General features: G+C 48.4%; 2 protein-coding genes across 2 annotated transcripts; both read right to left on the bottom strand.

The window, feature by feature from the left end:
- Positions 1-58: 58 nt before the first annotated feature.
- Positions 59-9,756, bottom strand: vamp5 (vesicle-associated membrane protein 5). The gene is made up of 3 exons (XM_056601762.1): positions 9,133-9,756; positions 6,353-6,496; positions 59-2,015 (listed from the first exon to the last, which is right to left on the bottom strand). The coding sequence occupies exons 1-3, from the start codon at positions 9,133-9,135 to the stop codon at positions 1,854-1,856; spliced, it is 309 nt and encodes a 102-aa protein (XP_056457737.1). The 5' UTR covers positions 9,136-9,756; the 3' UTR covers positions 59-1,853.
- Positions 9,757-13,798: 4,042 nt separating this feature from the next.
- Positions 13,799-19,048, bottom strand: LOC130391549 (vesicle-associated membrane protein 8-like). Its single transcript, XM_056601755.1, has 3 exons — positions 18,829-19,048; positions 16,253-16,417; positions 13,799-15,804 (listed from the first exon to the last, which is right to left on the bottom strand). The coding sequence occupies exons 1-3, from the start codon at positions 18,841-18,843 to the stop codon at positions 15,610-15,612; spliced, it is 375 nt and encodes a 124-aa protein (XP_056457730.1). The 5' UTR covers positions 18,844-19,048; the 3' UTR covers positions 13,799-15,609.
- Between the last annotated feature and the right edge of the window lie 4,211 nt (positions 19,049-23,259).

Below are 23,259 nucleotides of genomic sequence, written 5' to 3'. Positions count from 1 at the left end.
ATAATAATATTATACAATAACAGATGAGAAGATTTAAACAATCAAGACCCTGAATGGGGTCGTTGGGTTTGGTATGGATTGTAGTGTCTCCTACTGGATTACTAATATCTAAATGTAGCCTATTGCTGTATGATGATAATACTAATAATATAATACTAATATAATTATACAATAACAGATGAGAAGAATAAACCGAAAGAAAAGGATGAGAAAGAAATGGACTTCTCCTTACAGGGTTCATAGAAAGTTTGGGGGAAGTACACATTTTGACAAAGCCGACAGATACAGAAAAATGTAACATACATTTTTTCTATCTATATATATTTATTTATTCAACTGTGGGCTATGAGATATTTATACATTCAGAGATCAAAAACAAGAAAAATCAAAACACCGCTGAGAATAGAAGCCAGACTAAAATTAAACACAAAAGTGTCTCTGTGTTTGGAGCTCAGTTGGCTGTTTGCTCTGCAGCAAAGTTTGTACACAAAACTCAAATCAACAGAGCTCTCACAACTCTCAAATCAACAGAGCTCTCACAACTCTCAAATCAACAGAGCTCTCACAACTCTCAAATCAACAGAGCTCTCACAACTCTCAAATCAACAGAGCTCTCACAACTCTCAAATCAACAGAGCTCTCACAACTCTCAAATCAACAGAGCTCTCACAACTCTCAAATCAACAGAGCTCTCACAACTCTCACATCAACAGAGCTCTCACAACTCTCAAATCAACAGAGCTCTCACAACTCTCACCTCAACAGAGCCCCCAACTCTCACATCAACTCTATCATCATCAGAGCTCTCTTTTTCTTTAAGGACTTAACGTCAAAGACACGCTACATTCTGAAAGTAATGCAAATGACATCACGGCAAGTTGAGATCAGTACTATAGTGCTAAAAGAAAGGAAAGAGGAAGGGTTATTTGTTGTAACTGATTCTCCATCAGTTATTAAGGAGTTAGCTTATTCTCCATCCACAATACCTGACTGGGTGAAGAGCCTGGTTTAATTTCAACAAAAACAAAACCAAGTGAAACTGGTCTATTCCTTTACTTCCTTCCTCATTCACCTCAATAAAAAACCCCAATACTTCATACTTCTCCCTTATTTGTTTCACTTTCTATGTTGAAACATTCGAGTGAAGGATATCCAAAATAAAGACGGAAATTTGAGTATAGTTAAGCCTAAACCAAAAAATGTCATGTAATTGAGCAACAATGTCTACTAGGATTGGATTGTATGGAGATTACTATTTTACAAGACAGGTGTTACAATTTGTTGTACATGTTCCCCTAGAACACAGGTTTTTACTCGGTGACGTGGTGGTCAGTGAAGCATCTCTCCTCCAGATCTCTGGGGAATAATGTCTTTTACCAGTTCTCTTTAAGCAGAAGCAGCTGATGGTACCATATTAAAAAACAAACACACTTAAAAGTACATACAATGATTAGGAGAGTCTTCAAAGGCGCTGTAGGTAAGATCTTAAAACTGTCATTTGAGTGTAATTAGTTGGAAATGCCTTCGCCATCGATCCGCTGTTAGTGAGTCAAATGCTCTGTGAGAAGACCTGCCCTGGTTGGACCTGCCTCTATGAGAGCCTGCTCATTCCTCACCAATCAGAGCCTGTCTCCTGATTGGTTCTCTCTCTCTCTCTCCTTCCTATTCTCAAATCTTACCTACAACAGCTTTGAAGGCCTTTTTTTTTTACAACCCTCAAACCAAAGAATGAATCTGAACGAGCAGCATCAACACCAAAACATCGTCTTGGTCCGAGGTCTCAGCCTTGCCGCTCACCGGAACTTCCTCAGGGAAGGGAACCCTTTCCTGTTAGCATCGGGTTAGCATCGAAGCTACTCCCCTCCGTTGGTGGACCTGACGATGTAGTATATGATGATGCCTATGACGATGAGCAGGGCAGCCACCCCCACCCCCACCAGCACCATCTTCGTCCTCATGTTCTCCCAGCGCTTCTTCTGCTTCACCTTCTGGGTGGTCTTCTCGAAACTTTTACTCTGCAAGGAGAACAATATATATTTAATATTTCATACAGAGTCATTTAGCCATCGCTCCCTGTACAGTCGATTCCGATGCATGTCGTTAAGGAGCCGGTCGGAGTTTGGGTAGTTATTTAGTTAGTTTAATTAAAGTACACAGATTGAAATGACAGATTAGGAGTGCAAAGGGAAACTCTACCAGCGGGAATCGAGAACCAATCCAACTGTGAAGCGCTGTGGCCAATTAAAGGCTGTCTGAGGCCCAGCTCTGAGGCCAATTAAAGGCTGTCTGAGCCCCAGCTCTGAGGCCAATTAAAGGCTGTCTGAGCCCCAGCTCTGAGGCCAATTAAAGGCTGTCTGAGGCCCAGCTCTGAGGCGAATTAAAGGCTGTCAGACGCCAAGCTCTGAGGCCAATTAAAGGCTGTCTGAGGCCCAGCTCTGAGGCCAATTAAAGGCTGTCTGAGGCCCAGCTCTGAGGCCAATTAAAGGCTGTCTGAGGCCCAGCTCTGAGGCCAATTAAAGGCTGTCTGAGCCCCAGCTCTGAGGCCAATTAAAGGCTGTCTGAGCCCCAGCTCTGAGGCCAATTAAAGGCTATCTGAGGCCCAGCTCTGAGGCCAATTAAAGGCTGTCTGAGGCCCAGCTCTGAGGCCAATTAAAGGCTGTCTGAGGCCCAGCTCTGAGGCCAATTAAAGGCTGTCTGAGGCCCAGCTCTAAGGCCAATTAAAGGCTGTCTGAGGCCCAGCTCTGAGGCAGGTTTAAGGCTGTCCCAGGCCCAGCTCTGAGGCTGGTTTAAGGCTGTCCCAGGCCCAGCTCTGAGGCTGGTTTAAGGCTGTCTGAGGCCCAGCTCTGAGGCTGGTCTAAGGCTGTCTAAGGCCCAGCTCTGAGGCTCTGAGGCTGGTCTCAGGCTGTCCAAGGCCCAGCTCTGAGGCTCTGAGGCTGGTCTCAGGCTGTCTAAGGCCCAGCTCTGAGGCCGGTCTCAGGCTGTCTAAGGCCCAGCTCTGAGGCTGGTCTCAGGCTGTCTAAGGCCCAGCTCTGAGGCTCTGAGGCTGGTCTCAGGCTGTCTAAGGCCCAGCTCTGAGGCTGGTCTCAGGCTGTCTAAGGCCCAGCTCTGAGGCTGGTCTCAGGCTGTCTAAGGCCCAGCTCTGAGGCTCTGAGGCTGGTCTCAGGCTGTCTAAGGCCCAGCTCTGAGGCTGGTCTCAGGCTGTCTAAGGCCCAGCTCTGAGGCTGGTCTCAGGCTGTCTAAGGCCCAGCTCTGAGGCTGGTCTCAGGCTGTCTAAGGCCCAGCTCTGAGGCTCTGAGGCTGGTCTCAGGCTGTCTAAGGCCCAGCTCTGAGGCTGGTCTCAGGCTGTCTAAGGCCCAGCTCTGAGGCTGGTCTCAGGCTGTCTAAGGCCCAGCTCTGAGGCTGGTCTCAGGCTGTCTAAGGCCCAGCTCTGAGGCTGGTCTCAGGCTGTCTAAGGCCCAGCTCTGAGGCTCTGAGGCTGGTCTCAGGCTGTCTAAGGCCCAGCTCTGAGGCTGGTCTCAGGCTGTCTAAGGCCCAGCTCTGAGGCTGGTCTCAGGCTGTCTAAGGCCCAGCTCTGAGGCTGGTCTCAGGCTGTCTAAGGCCCAGCTCTGAGGCTGGTCTCAGGCTGTCTAAGGCCCAGCTCTGAGGCTCTGAGGCTGGTCTCAGGCTGTCTAAGGCCCAGCTCTGAGGCTGGTCTCAGGCTGTCTAAGGCCCAGCTCTGAGGCTGGTCTCAGGCTGTCTAAGGCCCAGCTCTGAGGCTGGTCTCAGGCTGTCTAAGGCCCAGCTCTGAGGCTCTGAGGCTGGTCTCAGGCTGTCTAAGGCCCAGCTCTGAGGCTGGTCTCAGGCTGTCTAAGGCCCAGCTCTGAGGCTGGTCTCAGGCTGTCTAAGGCCCAGCTCTGAGGCTGGTCTCAGGCTGTCTAAGGCCCAGCTCTGAGGCTGGTCTCAGGCTGTCTAAGGCCCAGCTCTGAGGCTCTGAGGCTGGTCTCAGGCTGTCTAAGGCCCAGCTCTGAGGCTGGTCTCAGGCTGTCTAAGGCCCAGCTCTGAGGCTCTGAGGCTGGTCTCAGGCTGTCTAAGGCCCAGCTCTGAGGCTGGTCTCAGGCTGTCTAAGGCCCAGCTCTGAGGCTCTGAGGCTGGTCTCAGGCTGTCTAAGGCCCAGCTCTGAGGCTCTGAGGCTGGTCTCAGGCTGTCCAAGGCCCAGCTCTGAGGCTGGTCTCAGGCTGTCTAAGGCCCAGCTCTGAGGCTGGTCTCAGGCTGTCTAAGGCCCAGCTCTGAGGCTCTGAGGCTGGTCTCAGGCTGTCTAAGGCGCAGCTCTGAGGCTGGTCTCAGGCTGTCTAAGGCCCAGCTCTGAGGCTGGTCTCAGGCTGTCTAAGGCCCAGCTCTGAGGCTGGTCTCAGGCTGTCTAAGGCCCAGCTCTGAGGCTGGTCTCAGGCTGTCTAAGGCCCAGCTCTGAGGCTCTGAGGCTGGTCTCAGGCTGTCTAAGGCCCAGCTCTGAGGCTGGTCTCAGGCTGTCTAAGGCCCAGCTCTGAGGCTGGTCTCAGGCTGTCTAAGGCCCAGCTCTGAGGCTGGTCTCAGGCTGTCTAAGGCCCAGCTCTGAGGCTCTGAGGCTGGTCTCAGGCTGTCTAAGGCCCAGCTCTGAGGCTGGTCTCAGGCTGTCTAAGGCCCAGCTCTGAGGCTGGTCTCAGGCTGTCTAAGGCCCAGCTCTGAGGCTGGTCTCAGGCTGTCTAAGGCCCAGCTCTGAGGCTCTGAGGCTGGTCTCAGGCTGTCTAAGGCCCAGCTCTGAGGCTGGTCTCAGGCTGTCTAAGGCCCAGCTCTGAGGCTGGTCTCAGGCTGTCTAAGGCCCAGCTCTGAGGCTCTTAGGCAGCCTGTCAATGCCCTCGTTTCCCTTCCTCTTTGTTGCCCTGGTTCACACGGCTCATTCACAGCAGGCCTCTCAGCCCGCGGTGATGTAACAGGCTGAGGAGGGCATTGTGGGACCGGTGGTCCCGGTCCTCTGACCCCCCCCCCCCCCCCCCCCCCCCCCCCCCCCCTACAGAGAGCAGGACCCCCGGCATGTCCTGGACCTCTGCGGCCCCCAGCCATCCTCAGCACACACAGGAGGAAATACCTTTCTAAAAATACCCTCATAAAACACAATCAGGATGTCAATTGTACATTTGTGTTTCCTCTCCCGCTCCACCTCACGGGGTACTTTAAGACGTCCAGATAACCTCTGGCTGCTTCCCTCCACCACACGACCAGCGTGCCTCCATGTACCCAGATATACATCCAGATATACACAGAGATATATATATATATATATATATATATATATATATATATATATATATATATATATATATATATGTGACCTGGACCTCCTGACCTCTGACCGCCTGACCTTCGACCTCCTATCAGCCCGGTGTGTCTCACTCTGAGGGACTAAACCGCTACAGCTACGTGGTCTCACCCTCTAACTAATACAACTAATACCTCAACTAACCATCCCTAACCATTTCTAACCATCTCTAACGTAATACCTAAACTAACCATCTCTTACCTAAACTAACTCCTCTCCCCCTGGGGAGACCGGGGTGTTCACTAGGCCTGCAGCGGATTCGAATTGTATCCGAATCCGTTCGGTTCGTTTACCACAGTTCGGAGCATTCTGGAGATCCGCGGATTTCGGTTTCATGAAGGCATTGCCTTATGTAGCGTATTTTGCCTACTGTAGCCTACGTCCGAAACGAAAGGGTGTTTAGGACCCAGCGGAATGCATTCTCTCCAGTGCTGCCCGAGCCAATGATACTTTTCCCGCCCCTCCCTTCAGCCTGTCAGCGTTCAAAACAAACTGGGCTTTTCAAGCGCACGATTCCTAAATTTAAAGAAAGTAATTGATACAATTATATTCTAAATATACGGGAGATAAATACAAACGGGTGATAAGCGGGATAACGGCCTTCGAGGCCGACCGGTTCGATGGAAATAATGGACAGGTAGAGGCAACTCTGGCTTCATGCTGCGCTCGTCGCCAGAGTTCTAAGCCTCGTCGGCCGTTATCCCTTACATGTTACACTCAGTGCACCATGTTTTCAAATGCATTTAGGGGAACATTTATTGCACAAAAAAGCCTTGCAAGTTGTCTGATTGCAGTCAATTAACACATTGCAAATAGCCTGTGGGTCTCATTCATTTTTGTGTTTCTCCCCCAAACCCTCCGTCAAAAAAAAGTCCGCCTATTTACTATCACGGACATGATCCTAATCCGAACCGTATCCGAAACCGAGGCCCAAAACGGTTATCTGAACCGAACCGTGGACACACTGATCCGTTTCACCCCTAGTGTTCACACACTGCTGTGCGACCCTTGACCTCTCACCTTGGCCAGCATGTCCTCGGCCCGGTCCTCCAGGTCCTCCAGTTTGCCGGCCCTCTCGTCGGCCTTCTTCAGGTTGTCCATCATGATGCCCTTCACCTCCGACACCTCCTCCTCCGCCCACTGCAGACGGCTCTTACCGTTCATCTACCCCGAGGAGGGGGAGGGGGAGGGGGGAGGAGGGGGAGGAGGAGGAGGAGGAGGAGGTGGTGGAGGGGAGGAGGAGGAGGAGGAGGAGGAGGAGGAGGTGGTGGAGGGGAGGGAGGGGGAGGAGGAGGAGGAGGAGGAGGGGGGAGGTGGAGGGGGAGGATGGGGGAGGAGGAGAGGAGGAGGGGAGGAGGAGGAGGGGGAGGAGGAGGGGATGAGGATGAGGAGGAGGGGGAGGGGAGGGGAGGGGGAGGAAGAGGAGGAGGAGGGGGAGGAGGGGATGAGGTGGTGGAGGAGGAGGAGGAGGGATGAGGAGGGGGAGGGGGAGGAGGAGGAGGAGGGGATGAGGATGAGGAGGAGGGGGAGGGGAGGGGAGGGGGATGAAGAGGAGGAGGAGGGGGAGGAGGGATGAGTGTGTGGAGGAGGAGGAGGAGGGGATGAGGAGGGGGAGGGGGAGGAGGAGGAGGAGGGGATAAGGGGGAGGAGGGGGAGGAGGAGGAGGAGGAAGGGGGGGGAGGAGGAGGGGATGAGGATGAGGAGGATGGGGAGGAGGGGGAGGAGGGAGGGGGAGGAGGGGATGAGGTGGTGGAGGAGGAGGAGGAGGAGGAGGAGGAGGGATGAGGGGGAGGAGGGGGAGGGGAGGAGGAGGAGGAGGAAGGGGGGGGAGGAGGAGGGGATGAGGATGAGGAGGATGGGGAGGAGGGGGAGGAGGAGGGGGAGGTGGAGGAGGAGGAGGGGGAGGAGGGGGAGGAGGGGATGAGGTGGTGGAGGAGGAGGAGGAGGGGGAGGGGGAGGAAGAGGGGATGAGGTGGTGGAGGAGGAGGAGGAGGGGAGGAGGAGGAGGAGGGAGTTACTTACAAGTGAGAGTGAGAACAAGCAAAGCTTGTAATTACTAATTGGAGTAGCTCCCAAACATGTGGACCACTAGACAGAGCAGAGTAGCTATGCACATTGTAATAGTCTGTTAGTAGTTCTAATATTAATCTGATCACCTACTCAGCCTACTGCCCTCTGGTAGGAGGTACAGGAGCCTGAAGGGCAGAACCACAGACTGAACAAAGCTTCTTTCCTTGGGCAATCAGGACACTAACACTCACAAAACTTGAAACACAGATTCCTCACTTTCTATATAGTGCAATATGCTTACGGCCTTTATATTTATTCTGACATCACCTGTCCTTGTCTTGTTCCAAATGTTTTTCTTATTTCTGTCTTTTTTTTGTTTTTTTTATTGCTTGTTTATTTATTTGTTTATTTATTTATTTTGTATGTGTGATGCACCTTCAGTTGGCACTCCCAATTTCGTTGTATATGTGACTGTACAATAACAATAAAGACTATCTTTATCTTTTATCTTTATTTATTATAAACTAGATTCTTTGGTGTGTGTGGAAGGCAAGGCGAGAATTGAAACTGAAAGCGAAAACTGAGGGAGAAATCAGGTCAATCAGGAATTGAATGAGTGTGTGTGTGTGTGTGTGTGTGTGTGTGTGTGTGTGTGTGTGTGTGTGTGTGTGTGTGTGTGTGTGTGTGTGTGTGTGTGTGTGTGTGACAGGAGAGGAAGTGGTCTCTATGGCAACGGTGCTATAGTGTCTTAACCGCTCTCAGGAAGCTAAAGGGAGACGAATGGCGGTCTATAGTGTGTGTGTGTGTGTGTGTGTGTGTGTGTGTGTGTGTGTGTGTGTGTGTGTGTGTGTGTGTGTGTGTGTGTGTGTGTGTGTGTGTGTGTGTGTGTGTGTGTGTGTGTATGCGTGTGTGTGTCCTGTGTGTCCTTCAGCATTCAGCAGTGTTTCAACCACGCACACACCGCTGTAAGGCTGTAATAACACCTTCAGTTCAGTATGCTGATGCAGACGCGTTTCTTGGGACAATTCATTAAACTGAGTCAACTTCACTCAAAGACTCTCAAAGACAAATGTCCTCGTTGGATGGGTTGACACACTTCTATTCGAATGGAATCAGTTCAACCAACCTTCCTGGGTGTGAGGTATGGTGTTAGTTATCAAACAGGAACTCCTTTACCCATCTCCTTCCTCTTCCCTCCCTCCCTGCTTCCTTCTTTCCTTCCCTTCTCCCTCCCTCCCCCCTCCCTTCATTCCTCCCTCCACCCTTCCTTCCTTCATTCCTCCCTCACTCCCTCCCTCTCTCCCTCCTTCCCTCCCTCCGTCCTTCTTTGCTTCATTCCTCCTTCCCTCCCTCCTTCCTTGGTTTATTTCTCCCTCCCTCCCTAGTCCTTCCTTCATTTCTCCCTCACTCATTCCCTCCCTCCCTCCTCGCTAGGTGGAGCTGGCATTTTGAGGGTATTTACATTTTTATTTTATTTATTCAGCGTAAAGAAACACAGGACACATCCACAACTTTGTTTTTTCAGAGTTGTTCTATATGGGTACAACAAAGACAAGTGTAAGCAACTATTTTAAAAAGTATATATTCCGACCATGGTCAGTCTGTTATTGTGCATTAGTGACCACATAAGGAGCTAATACGTGATTATTAACCCAGTCCCCAGGTTGGTGGACTTCGTCCGGGTCCGATTCAGTCTGACCTCGAGAGGCTCTTCCTACTCTGAACCTTCACCCAACATGATCGTTAAAAAGATGAACATTAAAAACATAAACATTAACATTACTACTCACCATGTTGAAGTCACGACCAGTTCCTGTCCAGCATGTCACGGAATACCCGCACGCATTTGGAGTTCCACTCACTGAACAACCTGTTGTTGCAGATCGCTGTTCAACCCCGGTTTATTCTAACCCCAGATCACTGTTCAACCAGGACTATTCTAACTCAAGATCACTGTTCAACCCCGAACTATTCTAACCCCAGATCATCGTTCAACCCCGGACTATTCTAACCCCAGATCACTGTTCAACCCCGGTCTGTTCTAACCCCAGATCACTGTTCAACCCCGGTCTGTTCTAACCCCAGATCACTTTGCAACCTCGGTCTATTCTAACCCCAGCGAGACGGATACGCCTTAAATCCGATGGGAAAGTGTTGCAGCTTGTTTTGCGATCTTACATCCGATGTAAGATCAGTTCTGTGGTCTGAACTCCGATGGTAAAGTGCTGCTGAATCCTGGGGTTCCGACTCGACCCTTTCTCTGTCGTGGTCGTCTCTCTGCTACTTTCACTTCCTTGCGCTGCAGGCGACGCGACTGGTGCAACGGCCACGCCCACAGTCCGTACCCGGAGGCCCCCCGCGTCGCCCGGCTGACGTCGCGATACCTACCTAATGACAGCCAGGAGCCAAGCTCAGGTGCAGGCAGTAGGTGTGTGCTAAAACACCTAGTCCGATAAAAACGTTATCTCTCTAAATGCAATGATTTTCCAGCGGTTTGCAAACAAACGTTTCCATTGTGCTTCTCCCTGTGTGAGTCATAATCATTTCAATGCGGATGGCTTCTCTAATAAGAACCAGTTGCTCCACATCACGTCCTAACGCATTGGGCTCAACAAAAAAGGTCCCTTAACGCAGGGTGTAACAAGGGTAGGGTACTACATAATAAACCATATAATAACGGCAACTGGTTCCCTAGAGAGAGAGAGTTATTGTCTTACTCAATCCGTGTGAATGTGTGTATGTACGTCTGTTCATGTGTGTCTGTGTGCATGTGTGTGTGTCCGTATGTGTGTGCGTGTATGCGTGTGTGTCCATGCTCGTGAGTGCGTGTGTTTGTGTGTGCGTGTGTGTGTGTGCATGCGTGAGTATATCTGCTTGCATGCGTGTGTTCGTGTGTGCAATGCATGCGTGACTGTGTGTGCGTGCGTGTGTGCTTGTGTGTGTGAGTGTGTTGGAGTGACCCTTGGAGTGTGAAGCACCACTGCAAACACGTCCATGTTTACTGAGCAGGGTTCTCTGCCAGCCCCCAGAGCGTCTCACGGATATCACCGCCAGCCCGTCCCTGACCTCTGGGAAAGAAGTTCATTATAGTTTGATGAACATAATCACAGACGCTTCTGTAATGCTTTAGCTTATTTACAGGTACGATAAGTACTATGCTAAGTACTATTGCCTACTAATACTAGTAAACCTTATGCTGCCTGGTAAGTTTACTGGTCAATATTCAATATTTAATAACACAATATCTATGTCCAGGTCCTGATCCAAACCATGAAGACCAGGTCCTGATACCATGAAGACCAGGTCCTGATACCATGAAGACCAGGTCCTGATACCATGAAGACCAGGTCCTGATACCATGAAGACCAGGTCCTGATACCATGAAGACCAGGTCCTGATACCATGAAGACCAGGTCCTGATACCATGAAGACCAGGTCCTGATACCATGAAGACCAGGTCCTGTTACCATGAAGACCAGGTCCTGATACCATGAAGACCAGGTCCTGATACCATTAAGACCAGGTCCTGATACCATGAAGACAGGTCCTGATACCATGAAGACCAGGTCCTGATACCATGAAGACCAGGTCCTGATACCATGAAGACCAGGTCCTGATACCATGAGGACCAGGTCCTGATACCATGAAGACCAGGTCCTGATACCATGAAGACCAGGTCCTGATACCATGAAGACCAGGTCCTGATACTATGAAATACAGGTCCTGATACTATAAAGACCAGGTCCTGATACCATTAAGACCAGGTCCTGATACCATTAAGACCAGGTCCTGATACTATGAAGACCAGGTCCTGATACCATTAAGACCAGGTCCTGATACCATTAAGACCAGGTCCTGATACTATGAAGACCAGGTCCTGATACCATTAAGACCAGGTCCTGATACCATTAAGACCAGGTCCTGATACCATGAAGACCAGGTCCTGTTACCATGAAGACCAGGTCCTGATACCATGAAGACCAGGTCCTGATACCATGTAGACCAGGTCCTGATACCATGAAGACCAGGTCCTGATACCATGAAGACCAGGTCCTGTTACCATGAAGACCAGGTCCTGATACCATGAAGACCAGGTCCTGATACTATGAAGACCAGGTCCTGATACCATGAAGACCAGGTCCTGATACCATTAAGACCAGGTCCTGATACCATTAAGACCAGGTCCTGATACTATGAAGACCAGGTCCTGATACCATTAAGACCAGGTCCTGATACTATGAAGACCAGGTCCTGATACCATGAAGACCAGGTCCTGATACCATGAAGACAGGTCCTGATACCATGAGGACCAGGTCCTGATACCATGAAGACCAGGTCCTGATACCATGAAGACCAGGTCCTGATACCATGAAGACCAGGTCCTGATACCATGAAGACCAGGTCCTGATACCATGAAGACCAGGTCCTGATACCATGAAGACCAGGTCCTGATACTATGAAATACAGGTCCTGATACTATAAAGACCAGGTCCTGATACCATTAAGACCAGGTCCTGATACCATGAAGACCAGGTCCTGATACCATGAAGACCAGGTCCTGATACCATGAAGACCAGGTCCTGATACCATTAAGACCAGGTCCTGATACCATGAAGACCAGGTCCTGATACCATGAAGACCAGGTCCTGATACCATGAGGACCAGGTCCTGATACTATGAAGACCAGGTCCTGATACCATTAAGACCAGGTCCTGATACCATTAAGACCAGGTCCTGATACCATTAAGACCAGGTCCTGATACTATGAAGACCAGGTCCTGATACCATGAAGACCAGGTCCTGATACCATGAAGACCAGGTCCTGATACTATGAAGACCAGGTCCTGCTGTCGCTATAACTGACATCAACTGTCGTATGTCAACCGTTAAAGTAGAGAATCTTTCCCAGGGTGGATTTCCCCGTGGGAATGGTGCGTTTTATCCTAGTGAAACCTTCTGGTTCATCTATGGAGGTCTGGGGTCTGAAGGCTCCCTCTGCCCTGCTGTTCCCGGGCACCTCATCCCCACGTCTCCCTCGGACCCACCGACCCGCCGACCCGCCGACCCGCCGACCCACCGACCGGGGGGGACATGCAACGCTCAGATGGTGTCTCTTTAAACGGATGCGCTGGATGAAGTCAGAGAGTAATCATAGTTGCAAATGAGGTCCCACAAGAGAATGCTCCTACGGTCAGCGCTGGGGCCAAGGAGCAACAATGGCCCGCCTGAGGCCCGCCGGACAAAGACCCCACAGTCACCCCCCTGTCCTCCCACCCCAGACCCCTCCGTACGACCGGTACATCGTCAGACCCCCATGACTCCACATCTGAGTCACTTTGGGGATGTTTGTGTGTGTGTGTAGTGTGTAGTGTGTGTAGTGTGTGTGGGTGGTGAGTATCTGTCTGTCTGTCTGTCTGTTATCTGACTGTTCATGTGTGTGGGTGTTTGGTAGTGAGTCTGTGTGTGTGCGTTTGTATGTGTGTGTTGGTATGTGTATGTGTGTTTGTGTGTTGCCATTGTCCCGACCAGGACTCAGATAATGGGAATGCGATTCCAACACAATGTCAGTGTTTTAGCGGTGGATACTGCGTGCTGTGTCACACGCTGTTGACTCAACAGTGATGATTGCAGAGGCTAATGCTAATGCTAATGTTGAGTCAACAGCGCCAGCGTGAGAGAGAGCCGCTCTCCACGTGACCGAGTGGCCCCGGGGCCCCCCTCCACCATCTGCAGTCTGTTTGGTGGCCCCAGCTGAAGTGTCCCCAAAAGGAGAAGAAGAAAACAGCAGGTGTGTCAACACAGTGGAACCGATTGAATGTTGAAATGTCTTCAGATGTGGAAAATAAAGTTACACGTTGCAAAGGTTACATAATAAATGTTATTGTACTGTATTGGGCGTTTTTGAGATGCATGCTTTGGTTTGTAATATGTATTCACCAAACTAAAGGGTTGTAAATTAATAAACAAATTAACAAATTATCAAGAATAATCTTTTCAAACAAAAATATTGAAACCATCAATTTACTGACAAAAACAATCAGTCTAAAACAATTAGTTTTAGACGAAAGAAGGGATAGTACACGAACCAATGTCATTTGGACGACGGTGAGTGTGTCACGTCATTATCCATCGACCAGAGCGACAGGTGAAATGTCCTCTGTCTCCATCTGGTGGCACATACGTCAAAGCGCGAGAAATGCCTGCCAGTCAGAATACGCATCTGAGTACATTAACATGAACCTTTCGGCACACATCGATACAAACACACATTTATATAACAAGCTGTTTTACTGCAGTACTTATCAAGCGACTGCAAGGGCACAGGCTGGGTAACACTCTACCTGTTTAGTTAGTAACTTATCCAACGCCGTCATCAGACTTATGGATTGCATGGTTCCTATGCAGGTATGGGTTAATGTAGCTCCAAGCAGAACTCCAGTACTAGTACCAGTATAATATACGTATATGTAATATTAAAAACAAGTAACATTAATAAAATGGAAGATTAGCAGGGCACCTAAGTAGGCCTACATTTAACAAGTGTTTGAGAAAAAGCAAGTTCGGTGTGTGCGTCATTCAAAGTAACTGAATCACGGATGGTTTTAGGATTATTTTAATAGTTCTCTCTACATTAACTCACATACTTCTTCATTGGTCCAGGTTGATTTAAAAGATTAAAAAAAAGAAAAGAAAGGACATTTAGCAAAAGATTAATGTCGGCCGTTCATATTAAATATCCTCTATATATATTTATTGACATAATAGTTTTAACGGGCTATGACAAATGTACAAATAGGAGAGAATAATTATGTACAAACTAGACTGCTAGTTGTCTTTGTAGACCATCTGAACGCTCGAACACCAGATAATATAGAAAGTTACATCCTTTGGTCACAAGGATGACCCAAAAAGGGAACGTAACAGCGTAAAAAACATTTTATTATTATAGACTTGAATCAGAAAGAGCAAAAACCCAACTGTCTAACGATGGATGTAAAAGCTTTGTTGACCCTCCCCAAGACCTCTTATCATAACAATACCATTTGTAACTGAACCTAGGGACCTCTCTACGCTGATTGGCAAGCAGAGCTGTCAGCAGACGGGCCGGCTGTGTATTCTAAGGACTAGACAAACAGCGCCCCCTGCTGGGCACACTGAACTATTAACAAAAGTGTCTGGTAAACCCTACATGGCGTGTGAGCAATAGTATTTGGTCGAAAGACCAGATAAATTACAACGCAAACATACAAATCCGGAATGTTCCTGTTAAGTATCGACTCAAGAAGATGTGGTTTCCAGTGTTGTAAAAAACCACATGCCTGAAATTACCTTTTTTTTTGTATTATTTTACCTTAAGTTCTTATCGAAAGGAACTATTATTATCTACCATGAAGTCTTAAAAGATTATTAAAATGTCAAGGACGTTTCCTTTTTAACATTTACCAAAATAGATTCATATTCTTTAGAGGCGAAGAAAACTAAGGTCACAAATACAAGAGGAGAAATTTCAATTACTTCAATAGCAATCTGCCCTCCTGCAGTTTTGCTAGAATCAATCAAAACACCGTCATTCTCGGCCACCATTTCATAAATCAACAAAACATTTAAGGGGTTTAGCTCATGTTTTACACAACAGTAGCAACAGGCGTCTAACACCTCATCGTTCAAGCTATAATGTTTACAAAGTCTACAAATCAATGGCTACTATACTTGGAACACTCAACGTGTGAAGGCAGACAGAAGTAACCGATTCCAAACGCCCGAAAATATAGAAAGAATATTAAGAGGGCCTCATTCAAAATCCCTACTTTCCAACGGTTCACAGCCAAACACTGACCGCATGTTGTGCAACAGGCCACGGCTGCACATCAAGTTAAAAACGGCACGGCAGACTTCCTCTTTCACAGGAAGTAATAACAGTTGGTGTGGCCAGCTAGCGAAGCCCTTGATCTGGTTCCTCAATCGTCGGGTGAAAATAATTTGATGCCACTCGCTTCAAGACGGTCGCCAAACATTCCCGGAATCTACTTCCTGCTGTTTCTTTTCTTCACCTTACAAAACAAACTATCTCTGAGGTCATGGAAGCACCTTGACTAGTAAAAACCTTGTGGTTCCAGTATGCGGACGCGACGAAGGAGGGGCGGAAAAAAACAGACAGATCCTCGACCTTGGGGGTCCCCTGGAGAAAAGGATTATAGGTTTGAATCAGTGTGTGAAGGTGTGTGTGTGTGACTAATGCAAGCAGGCCCGTATATGCGAGTGCATGTCTAGGTGTTGGGTTTGGTGGTGGTCAGGGGGGGCAGGGGGGCCGACGAGGAGCCCACTGGGATGACCCCTGTGGCCAGCAGGATGATGATGAGGATGATGACGAGGACGACCACCACGATGATGACGATCATCTTGACGTTCTTCCACCAGTAGGTGCGTGCCACCTTCTGGGACGTCTGCTTGAAGTGCTGGGCCTAGGAGGGGAGTGGGGAGAGGGGAGAGGGGAGAGGGGAGAGGGGAGAGAGGGGAGAGAGAGAGAGAGAGAGAGAGGAGAGAGAGAGAGAGATGAGAGGAGGAGAGGAGGAGAGAGAGAGAGAGGAGAGAGAGTGAGAGGAGAGAGAGATGAGAGAGACTGAGAGGAGGAGAGAGATGAGAGGAGAGAGGAGGAGAGAGAGAGAGAGAGAGAGAGAGAGAGAGAGAGAGACACGTCATCAGGGAGGCTCTCAGGGGACGTGAAGATACCGTGTAACTGTAAATACTATCATCCAAGCGTTGTCGTAACAACGACTCTTCAGATCCCAATTTCAGAATCAGAAATAATATAGTACACATTTAAGAAATATATATCATGATGTAGGCGTTGTTAATACAAAAATAACAATGCCTCAGAACTTTATTAACCACCAACGTGGTGACGCTCACCCCTGCCTGTAGGTCCTCAGACTTGTCCATGAGGTCGTCCAGCCTCTCTCCCCGGGCCAGGATGCGGTCCACGTTCTGGGTCATGATGTCCTTCACCCCGTCCACCTGGCTCCTCAAGTCCTCCACCTTGGTCCGGGCGACCGGCTCCACCCCATCTGCCCGTTCCTACACAGGTGAGAGACACACGGGTCAGAGGGACAGACGGGCGGGAGACACAGGTAAGAGAGACAGACGGGTGGGAGACACAGAGGTAAGAGACACAGAGGTAAGAGAGACAGACGGGTGGGAGACACACAGGTAAGAGAGACAGACGGGTGAGAGACACAGAGGTAAGAGACACAGAGGTAAGAGAGACAGACGGGTGGGAGACACAGAGGTAAGAGACACAAAGGTAAGAGAGACAGACGGGTGGGAGACACACAGGTAAGGGAGACAGACGGGCGGGAGACACAGGTAAGAGAGACAGACGGGTGGGAGACACACAGGTAAGAGAGACAGACGGGTAGGAGACACACAGGTAAGAGAGACAGACGGGTGGGAAACACAGAGGTAAGAGACACACAGGTAAGAGAAACACAGGTGAGGGACGCATAGGTAAGAGAGACAGACAGGTAAGAGAGACAGACAAGTGAACAAACACAGGTGAGCAGACAAACAGGTAAGAGACAAAGGTAAGAGAGACAAGTGAGAGAAACACAGGTTATAGAGACACAGGTAAGAGACACAGGTATGACTCACAGGTGAGAGAGACACAGGTAAGGTGGACACACAGGTGAACAAGCAGAGGTAAACAGAGACACACAGGTGAACAGAGACACAAGTAAGAGACACAAGTGAGAGACACACAGGTGAGAGACACACAGGTAAGAGAGACAGGTAAACAGACACAGGTGAACAGAGACACACAGGTAAGAGAGACAGACAGGTAAGAGAGACAAGTGAACAAACACAGGTGAGCAGACAAACAGGTAAGAGAGACAAAGGTAAGAGAGACAAGTGAGAGAAACACAGGTTATAGAGACACAGGTAAGAGACACAGGTATGACTCACAGGTGAGAGAGACACAGGTAAGGTGGACACACAGGTGAACAAGCACAGGTAAACAGAGACACACAGGTGAATAGAGACACAAGTAAGAGACACACAGGTGAGAGACACACAGGTAAGAGAGACAGGTAAACAGACACAGGTGAACAGAGACACACAGGTAAGAGAGACGGGTAAACAGACACACAGGTGAACAGACACACAGCAAGACATATGTGAACAGATGCAGTTAAATAAAAGACAGGCACACAGACAGATGCTAGACACACAGGTATGCAGATAATACAGGTAAACACCAAAGCCCAGGTACGAGACCCAGGTAAAAGACTAGTATTCTGTATTCTTTAGTCTGTTTTGATGAATGACGTCACCACCTGGACCTTTAAGTGTTAACGTGTTCACCTCCAGTACACATTTATTGTGTGTGAACAGTACTCTGTTTGCATTGTGTAACAGCGTCTTGCCAAGACAAAGCCTCACACGGAAGCTCAAATTGGTGCTAACATTCATAGCATATAGAGAGAGAGACTGCATACTGGTGAGTGGGGCTCAAACCAACAACCATCTCTCAATGGAGCTACCACTTCTATAGCGGTGCATCTGCAAGGCTGCCTGTGTTCTCAGGAGTCGACACTGTGTGTGTGTGTGTGTGTGTGTGTGTGTGTGTGTGTGTGTGTGTGTGTGTGTGTGTGTGTGTGTGTGTGTGTCCCATAACGTAAACACCACCGTCTCTCGGAAACAGGGTGGAGGCTACCGGTGTCTCTGCCTCCCTACGCACGAAACCAGCGCTCCCTCTCGGGGATTTGGGAAGGGATAGCTCTCATATGTTCACACAGAGAGTCAAACAACAGCCGGTCTGCTGTGAGGGCCCACTTGTCTACCGACGTATCGGTCCATCTATCTATATCAGCCTGAGGACTGACGGGGAAACTCGAGGACATCCGACGTTCACCCAGGAAGGCGCTCTGAAACCACCCTCAGGTTAACCAGAACACACCGATACTGGAGTTGGTACTGTGGCTTTATTTCCCTATCGGTGAGCCTCTCTGGGAATATCGTTACTGGGCCATGTACAACTGGGCACGAGTTCCCACCAGTAAGAACAACAATCTCATCTAAATATAGGCCCGGAGAAGGTGAATTCTGAAGTTCGTCTTTCAAACTCCTCCCCCACATACAAAATCGGGAGCTTAATTTAAGTCCTAATGATGTAAACTTGTCCTGACAGTTTAAATGGGTTATAATAACTTGTTTTGACAGTTTAAATGGGTTATAATAACCAGATAGCCGTCTCCACCGTGGTAGTAAAATTAGGTCATTTCCTTCTGCCTTCTGGGCAGCGATCAAGAGTTAGGAAATAGAACCAATAACTGTACACATAACAATCACATAATCCAGCTGAATAACAACGTTACATGTTAATGAGAGAGACACCTGTTGGATGCTAACAATAAATAAATAAATAATAACACCGGGCCACTGGAGTGGAGCCGAAAACATCGAGACCCCTGAGCACCAGAGTCACCTACCGGATCAATATCCATTATTCACTGGGGCGGGGGCTGCACGGATCGATTAGTGATCCTGATGGGACTGGATCGCGGGGTTGTCAACCTTTTGGACCACTTTGAAGTTCGGGATACTCGCGACGATAACGTTTCCTCGTAGGTGACTTCCTGGTTCGGTCGTTCTTTCTCAAACTAAATTCCTCCCTCGGCCCTCCCCGTCTCTCCAACCTTCGGCCCTCCCCCTCCCCCATCGGCCCTCCCCCTCTCCCCCTTTGGGCCTTCCCCTCTACTCTCCCTCTCCCCCTCCCCCTGTATCGCTGATACTGTGAGATGGAAATCATCAGGGATTCTGGTGGTGGTTAAACTATCATTTGAAATTTAAATCTTTGTCATTTAATTTCCCATTCTATATGAAAGCATAACAATTTAGCGCATTCATTCAAACTGGATAACCCTACATTCAAACTGGATAAAGTAGAAGTAACTCAATCTGGCCTAAGGGCAGTCAAAGAAAAAGTATAATAACTAATATATGAAAAACTGGATTAGATGTTAATAATCTTAAACATTATATAAAAGTTGAATGATCCCAAAAACCCTGAATGTTTTCAATTTATACAATTTTAAGAGTTGGTAGCTGTTGAGCTGTGGGACAGTGCCTACGTTTGGTAACAAAAATGAATGAATGAATGGATGGATGAATAAATAAAGTGTGTGTTCCTTCACAGGTCTATCATTGAGATTAAACTACGATTCGGTGTTTATCCCAATTTCACCATGACGAAGAATCTGCGACCTAGTCATTAGTTTCTGCATTATTCTTGGATAGTTGATGTATTTCAGCTTCCAGGTGGGTTGAGTTCAGTTAACCGTTGAAGGTTGATTTGAGTAGTAAGGATGTTTTATTAGTGCATTGGCTACTTAAGGGTCTGATTTTAATGGTTGCCAGTCCAGGTTCTAAGTGAGTGTTGTAAGGTGTAATAGATTTCTGTGAGTACATCTAAACATACTCCAGGTCTGGGTTCTGATCTCTTCAGTCTTCTTTCCCGCCACTCTCCCGAGCGTTGCATCTACATCACGGTGTTTCTTTACTGATGGGGGTTAGGGTTAGGGTTAGGGTTAGTGGTCTGAGTGAGAAGAGATGCATTCTTGGATACAGTGCTGTCTGAAGTCTACAGGTCTGTAGTTGCGCCCCACTCAGGAGAAACCGAGTGTTGGAGAATCAGTACCATGGACTAGAATGTCCTTTAAGACGGGGATTCAGAAGCAGGAACGCCAGGGGCAATGTGGAGGCTCCTCGTCTCAACAACTAGAACAAAACTTTGCTCTTATATCAAGAACCATATTTCCCCGTCCCCCTCCCAGCATCGTGGCACCTCATCAACGGTTTATTTATCTCTAAGCTGCAGGAGAGCACAGCTCCAGTTCAATACTGCTCATAGTTTGAAGGCCGTTTGAAGATGGGGTTTTTTTGGCTAGCGAGGGCTTAAGCACCCCCTGAAAAAGGCTGAGTCACCTCTAAGCCCCCCCTCCCCAAACCCAAAGTCATTTGGTTAAGAAAGATATGGAAAAATGTTTTTAATGATAAAGTGGTGAGCAGCACGGGAATGACAGTTATAGGAGTTTGAAACTCTCGTGGCCCAAACTCTGCACGACCCAGAGAGTTGCCTTTATGTAAACACGCACGCACGCACGCACGCACGCACACACACACACACACACACACACACACACACACACACACACACACACACACACACACACACACACACACACGCACACACACACACACACATGAAACACGCATCACATCGCCCCTCCCAGGATCCATTGTGGCGCTTGGCGACCACAGCCCTGATCGCCACAATAATATTAAAAAAGAGACATACATGAAGACATCGGACTGACTTATATGAAACCAAATTGGATTATGAAATCATATTTTTTATTTGCGTAAGTGATGAAGACCGTTGCTGCTTGTTGTGTGATTTGATTGGTCGATTCGCACAATAACACAGTGTGCAGTTGTATTTGTTGTTGTTGCGTTAACACTTTTTATTAGCACCTGCTATAAACGATCTAGCCCCCCCATACCTCCCGCAAGCATAACTCTCTGGTGCTGCTACTGACGTGAGGGTGTGCATGTTCATGGTTGTTCGGTGGTGGGCATTGTTGGTTTGGGGGTGGTGGATATTAGGGGGGGCGTGGAGGAGGAGGAGCCCATGGGGATGACCCCTGTGGCCAGCAGGACGATGATGAGGATGATGACGAGGGCGCCCGCCACCACGATGACCACGACCAGCTTACGCTTCTTCTGGTTGCAGCAGCGGTTCCCCTCGTCATAGGACCGCTTCAGCCTTATGCTCGTCTAGGAGAGAGAGAGGAGGGGGGTCAGCTGAGGGGTCCTCCAGGGATAGGGGGGGGGGGGGGGGGCGGGTACCGCTGGGACCGCCCAGTAGCCTGGGGAGAGCTGGAGGCCCGGGCACACCGGGGGGGTGGTGAGCATCGGGGCCCCAGGTTCTGCACTGGTTCTGAACCCTTCTGACACTAGGCGGGCCTCAGCTCAGATAAAAAGATTGAAAATAATGTCTGTGGTAACAGAAAAGGTGGTAACATCCCCTCCAGTCCCTTGGAACCCTTTGGGAGCCCTTCCAAGTTTCCCTGCCGGATGAAGAGGTTCTTTATGTCTTCTGTCAAGCCCACCACCTGACACTACAAACCCTGCACTCTGCAACGATGCCTCAAAACTTTATGAACCAACAATGTAGTAACGCTCACCGACTCCTTCAATGCCTCAGCCCTCTCGTCGACGTCGGCCAGTTTTCCAGCTCTCTCTTGGACCGTTTTCACATTCTTCAACACAGGTGAACAGACACACAGGTAAGGGACACACAGGTGAACAGACAAACAGGTAAGAGACACGCAGGTAAGAGAGACACACAGATTAAATTGGTGCTTACATTAATAGCGTATAGAGAGAGAGCCTTCATACTGCTGAAAATAAGTAACCATCAATTCCAATACAGGTTGAACATTTTAAAATTCCGATGGAGCACTTAGGGTAAAGATAGAAGTACCGGTAGTTAAGGTTTAAAAAAGAAGCAGAAAGAATTTGATGAAGAACAAGCCTGGGAAAAGGTGAATCAGGGAGTTTGTCTTTCAAACTCCTTTCAATCCCCTAAATACAAGGTGAGGACACACTTGCATTTTTTTCACATTTTTTCACATCTAGCGTTTTTTTTTAAATCTGCCAGCGCTTGTTTTACATTATATCCCTATGGAGCAGAGCGTTTCTGGAAAAAGTCACGGCCGCTTTTTTAAACGCCTCTCCTCAGCGTTTTTTTCTGCCATACCTCCGAAAAAAACGGTTGAAAAAAGTTCAACTTTCAAGAAGAAAGCGGCCGACGTCAGGCGTCTTTTGGACAACTGACCAATCACAAGCGGAACATTGACACTTCGTCACGAACGAAACTCTCAACTGTCAGCTGTCAAACTGTCAACTGTCAAACTGTCAAAACAAGAAACAATGGCGAAAATATCAGTCGGGAAAGTGCCGGTGGAGCGGTTAATCGTTTTAATAACGGAACATATCGAGATATACGACATGTCTAATGGGCTCTACCACAACACCCACCACAATAAGTCGATATGGAAGCAGATCGGGTTGATCCTTGAATGTCCATGTAGGCCTGAGTATAAAATATTTTCAACTTGTTCTGACAGTTTAAACGGGTTATGATAACTTGTCCTGACAGTTTAAATGGGTTATATCTTCAACACTATAGTCACCTACCCGTTCAATATCCATTATTCACACACTGGAGTCCTGCACCAATCGATTGGTGATCCCGGTTTGAAATGCGTGTCCTCTCTTCGGTGACTTCCCGGTAAATATTCTCTTCCACAAACTGAAACCTCAGTTTGTTCCTCCTCAGCAGCAGTTGCCTAGTAACGGGGACGCTGCGAGTCTAGTCTCGCAAAGCCAGACCAAACTACAGCAAGTAGAATTATTGCAGCGCAGTTGGTGCAAAACACATTCGCACACCCGTGTTTCATAATCTGAGAACATGCCCAAAAGTTGTGCATTCGTAAACCCAAATTTGAACTGATGCATCAGAAGTTGCACATCTGTGAAAAATTTCCTCACAAATAAAATGATAAAGAACGCTATGTTAATTCAGCATTTTAATGAGCGAGCACAAATCCATTTTACAACTGCTCGAATCTGCTCCTGCAAGTCTCAGCTGTGGGTTTTTTTTCAGGTTGTTCTGCACCACGTCTAGGTGGTAAATGTGTAGCAAAAGTATTCGTATCCGTAGATGCCAGATCGTCCGTGAGCGGGACAAAATAGTCCCGCCCATAATTTCCTAATCCAATGAAAATCGCCGGGAGGGATGCATTTCTCAAGTTACACTGGGACCCACTGCGTGCCAGCCATGGAGCTATAAAGAT

The sequence above is a fragment of the Gadus chalcogrammus genome, chromosome 11 (genome assembly GCF_026213295.1).
Source record: "Gadus chalcogrammus isolate NIFS_2021 chromosome 11, NIFS_Gcha_1.0, whole genome shotgun sequence".
NCBI classification, from domain to species: Eukaryota; Metazoa; Chordata; class Actinopteri; order Gadiformes; family Gadidae; genus Gadus; species Gadus chalcogrammus.
The sequence above is the reverse complement of the archived record's forward strand: the minus strand, read 5'-3'. Positions and strand labels throughout refer to the sequence as shown.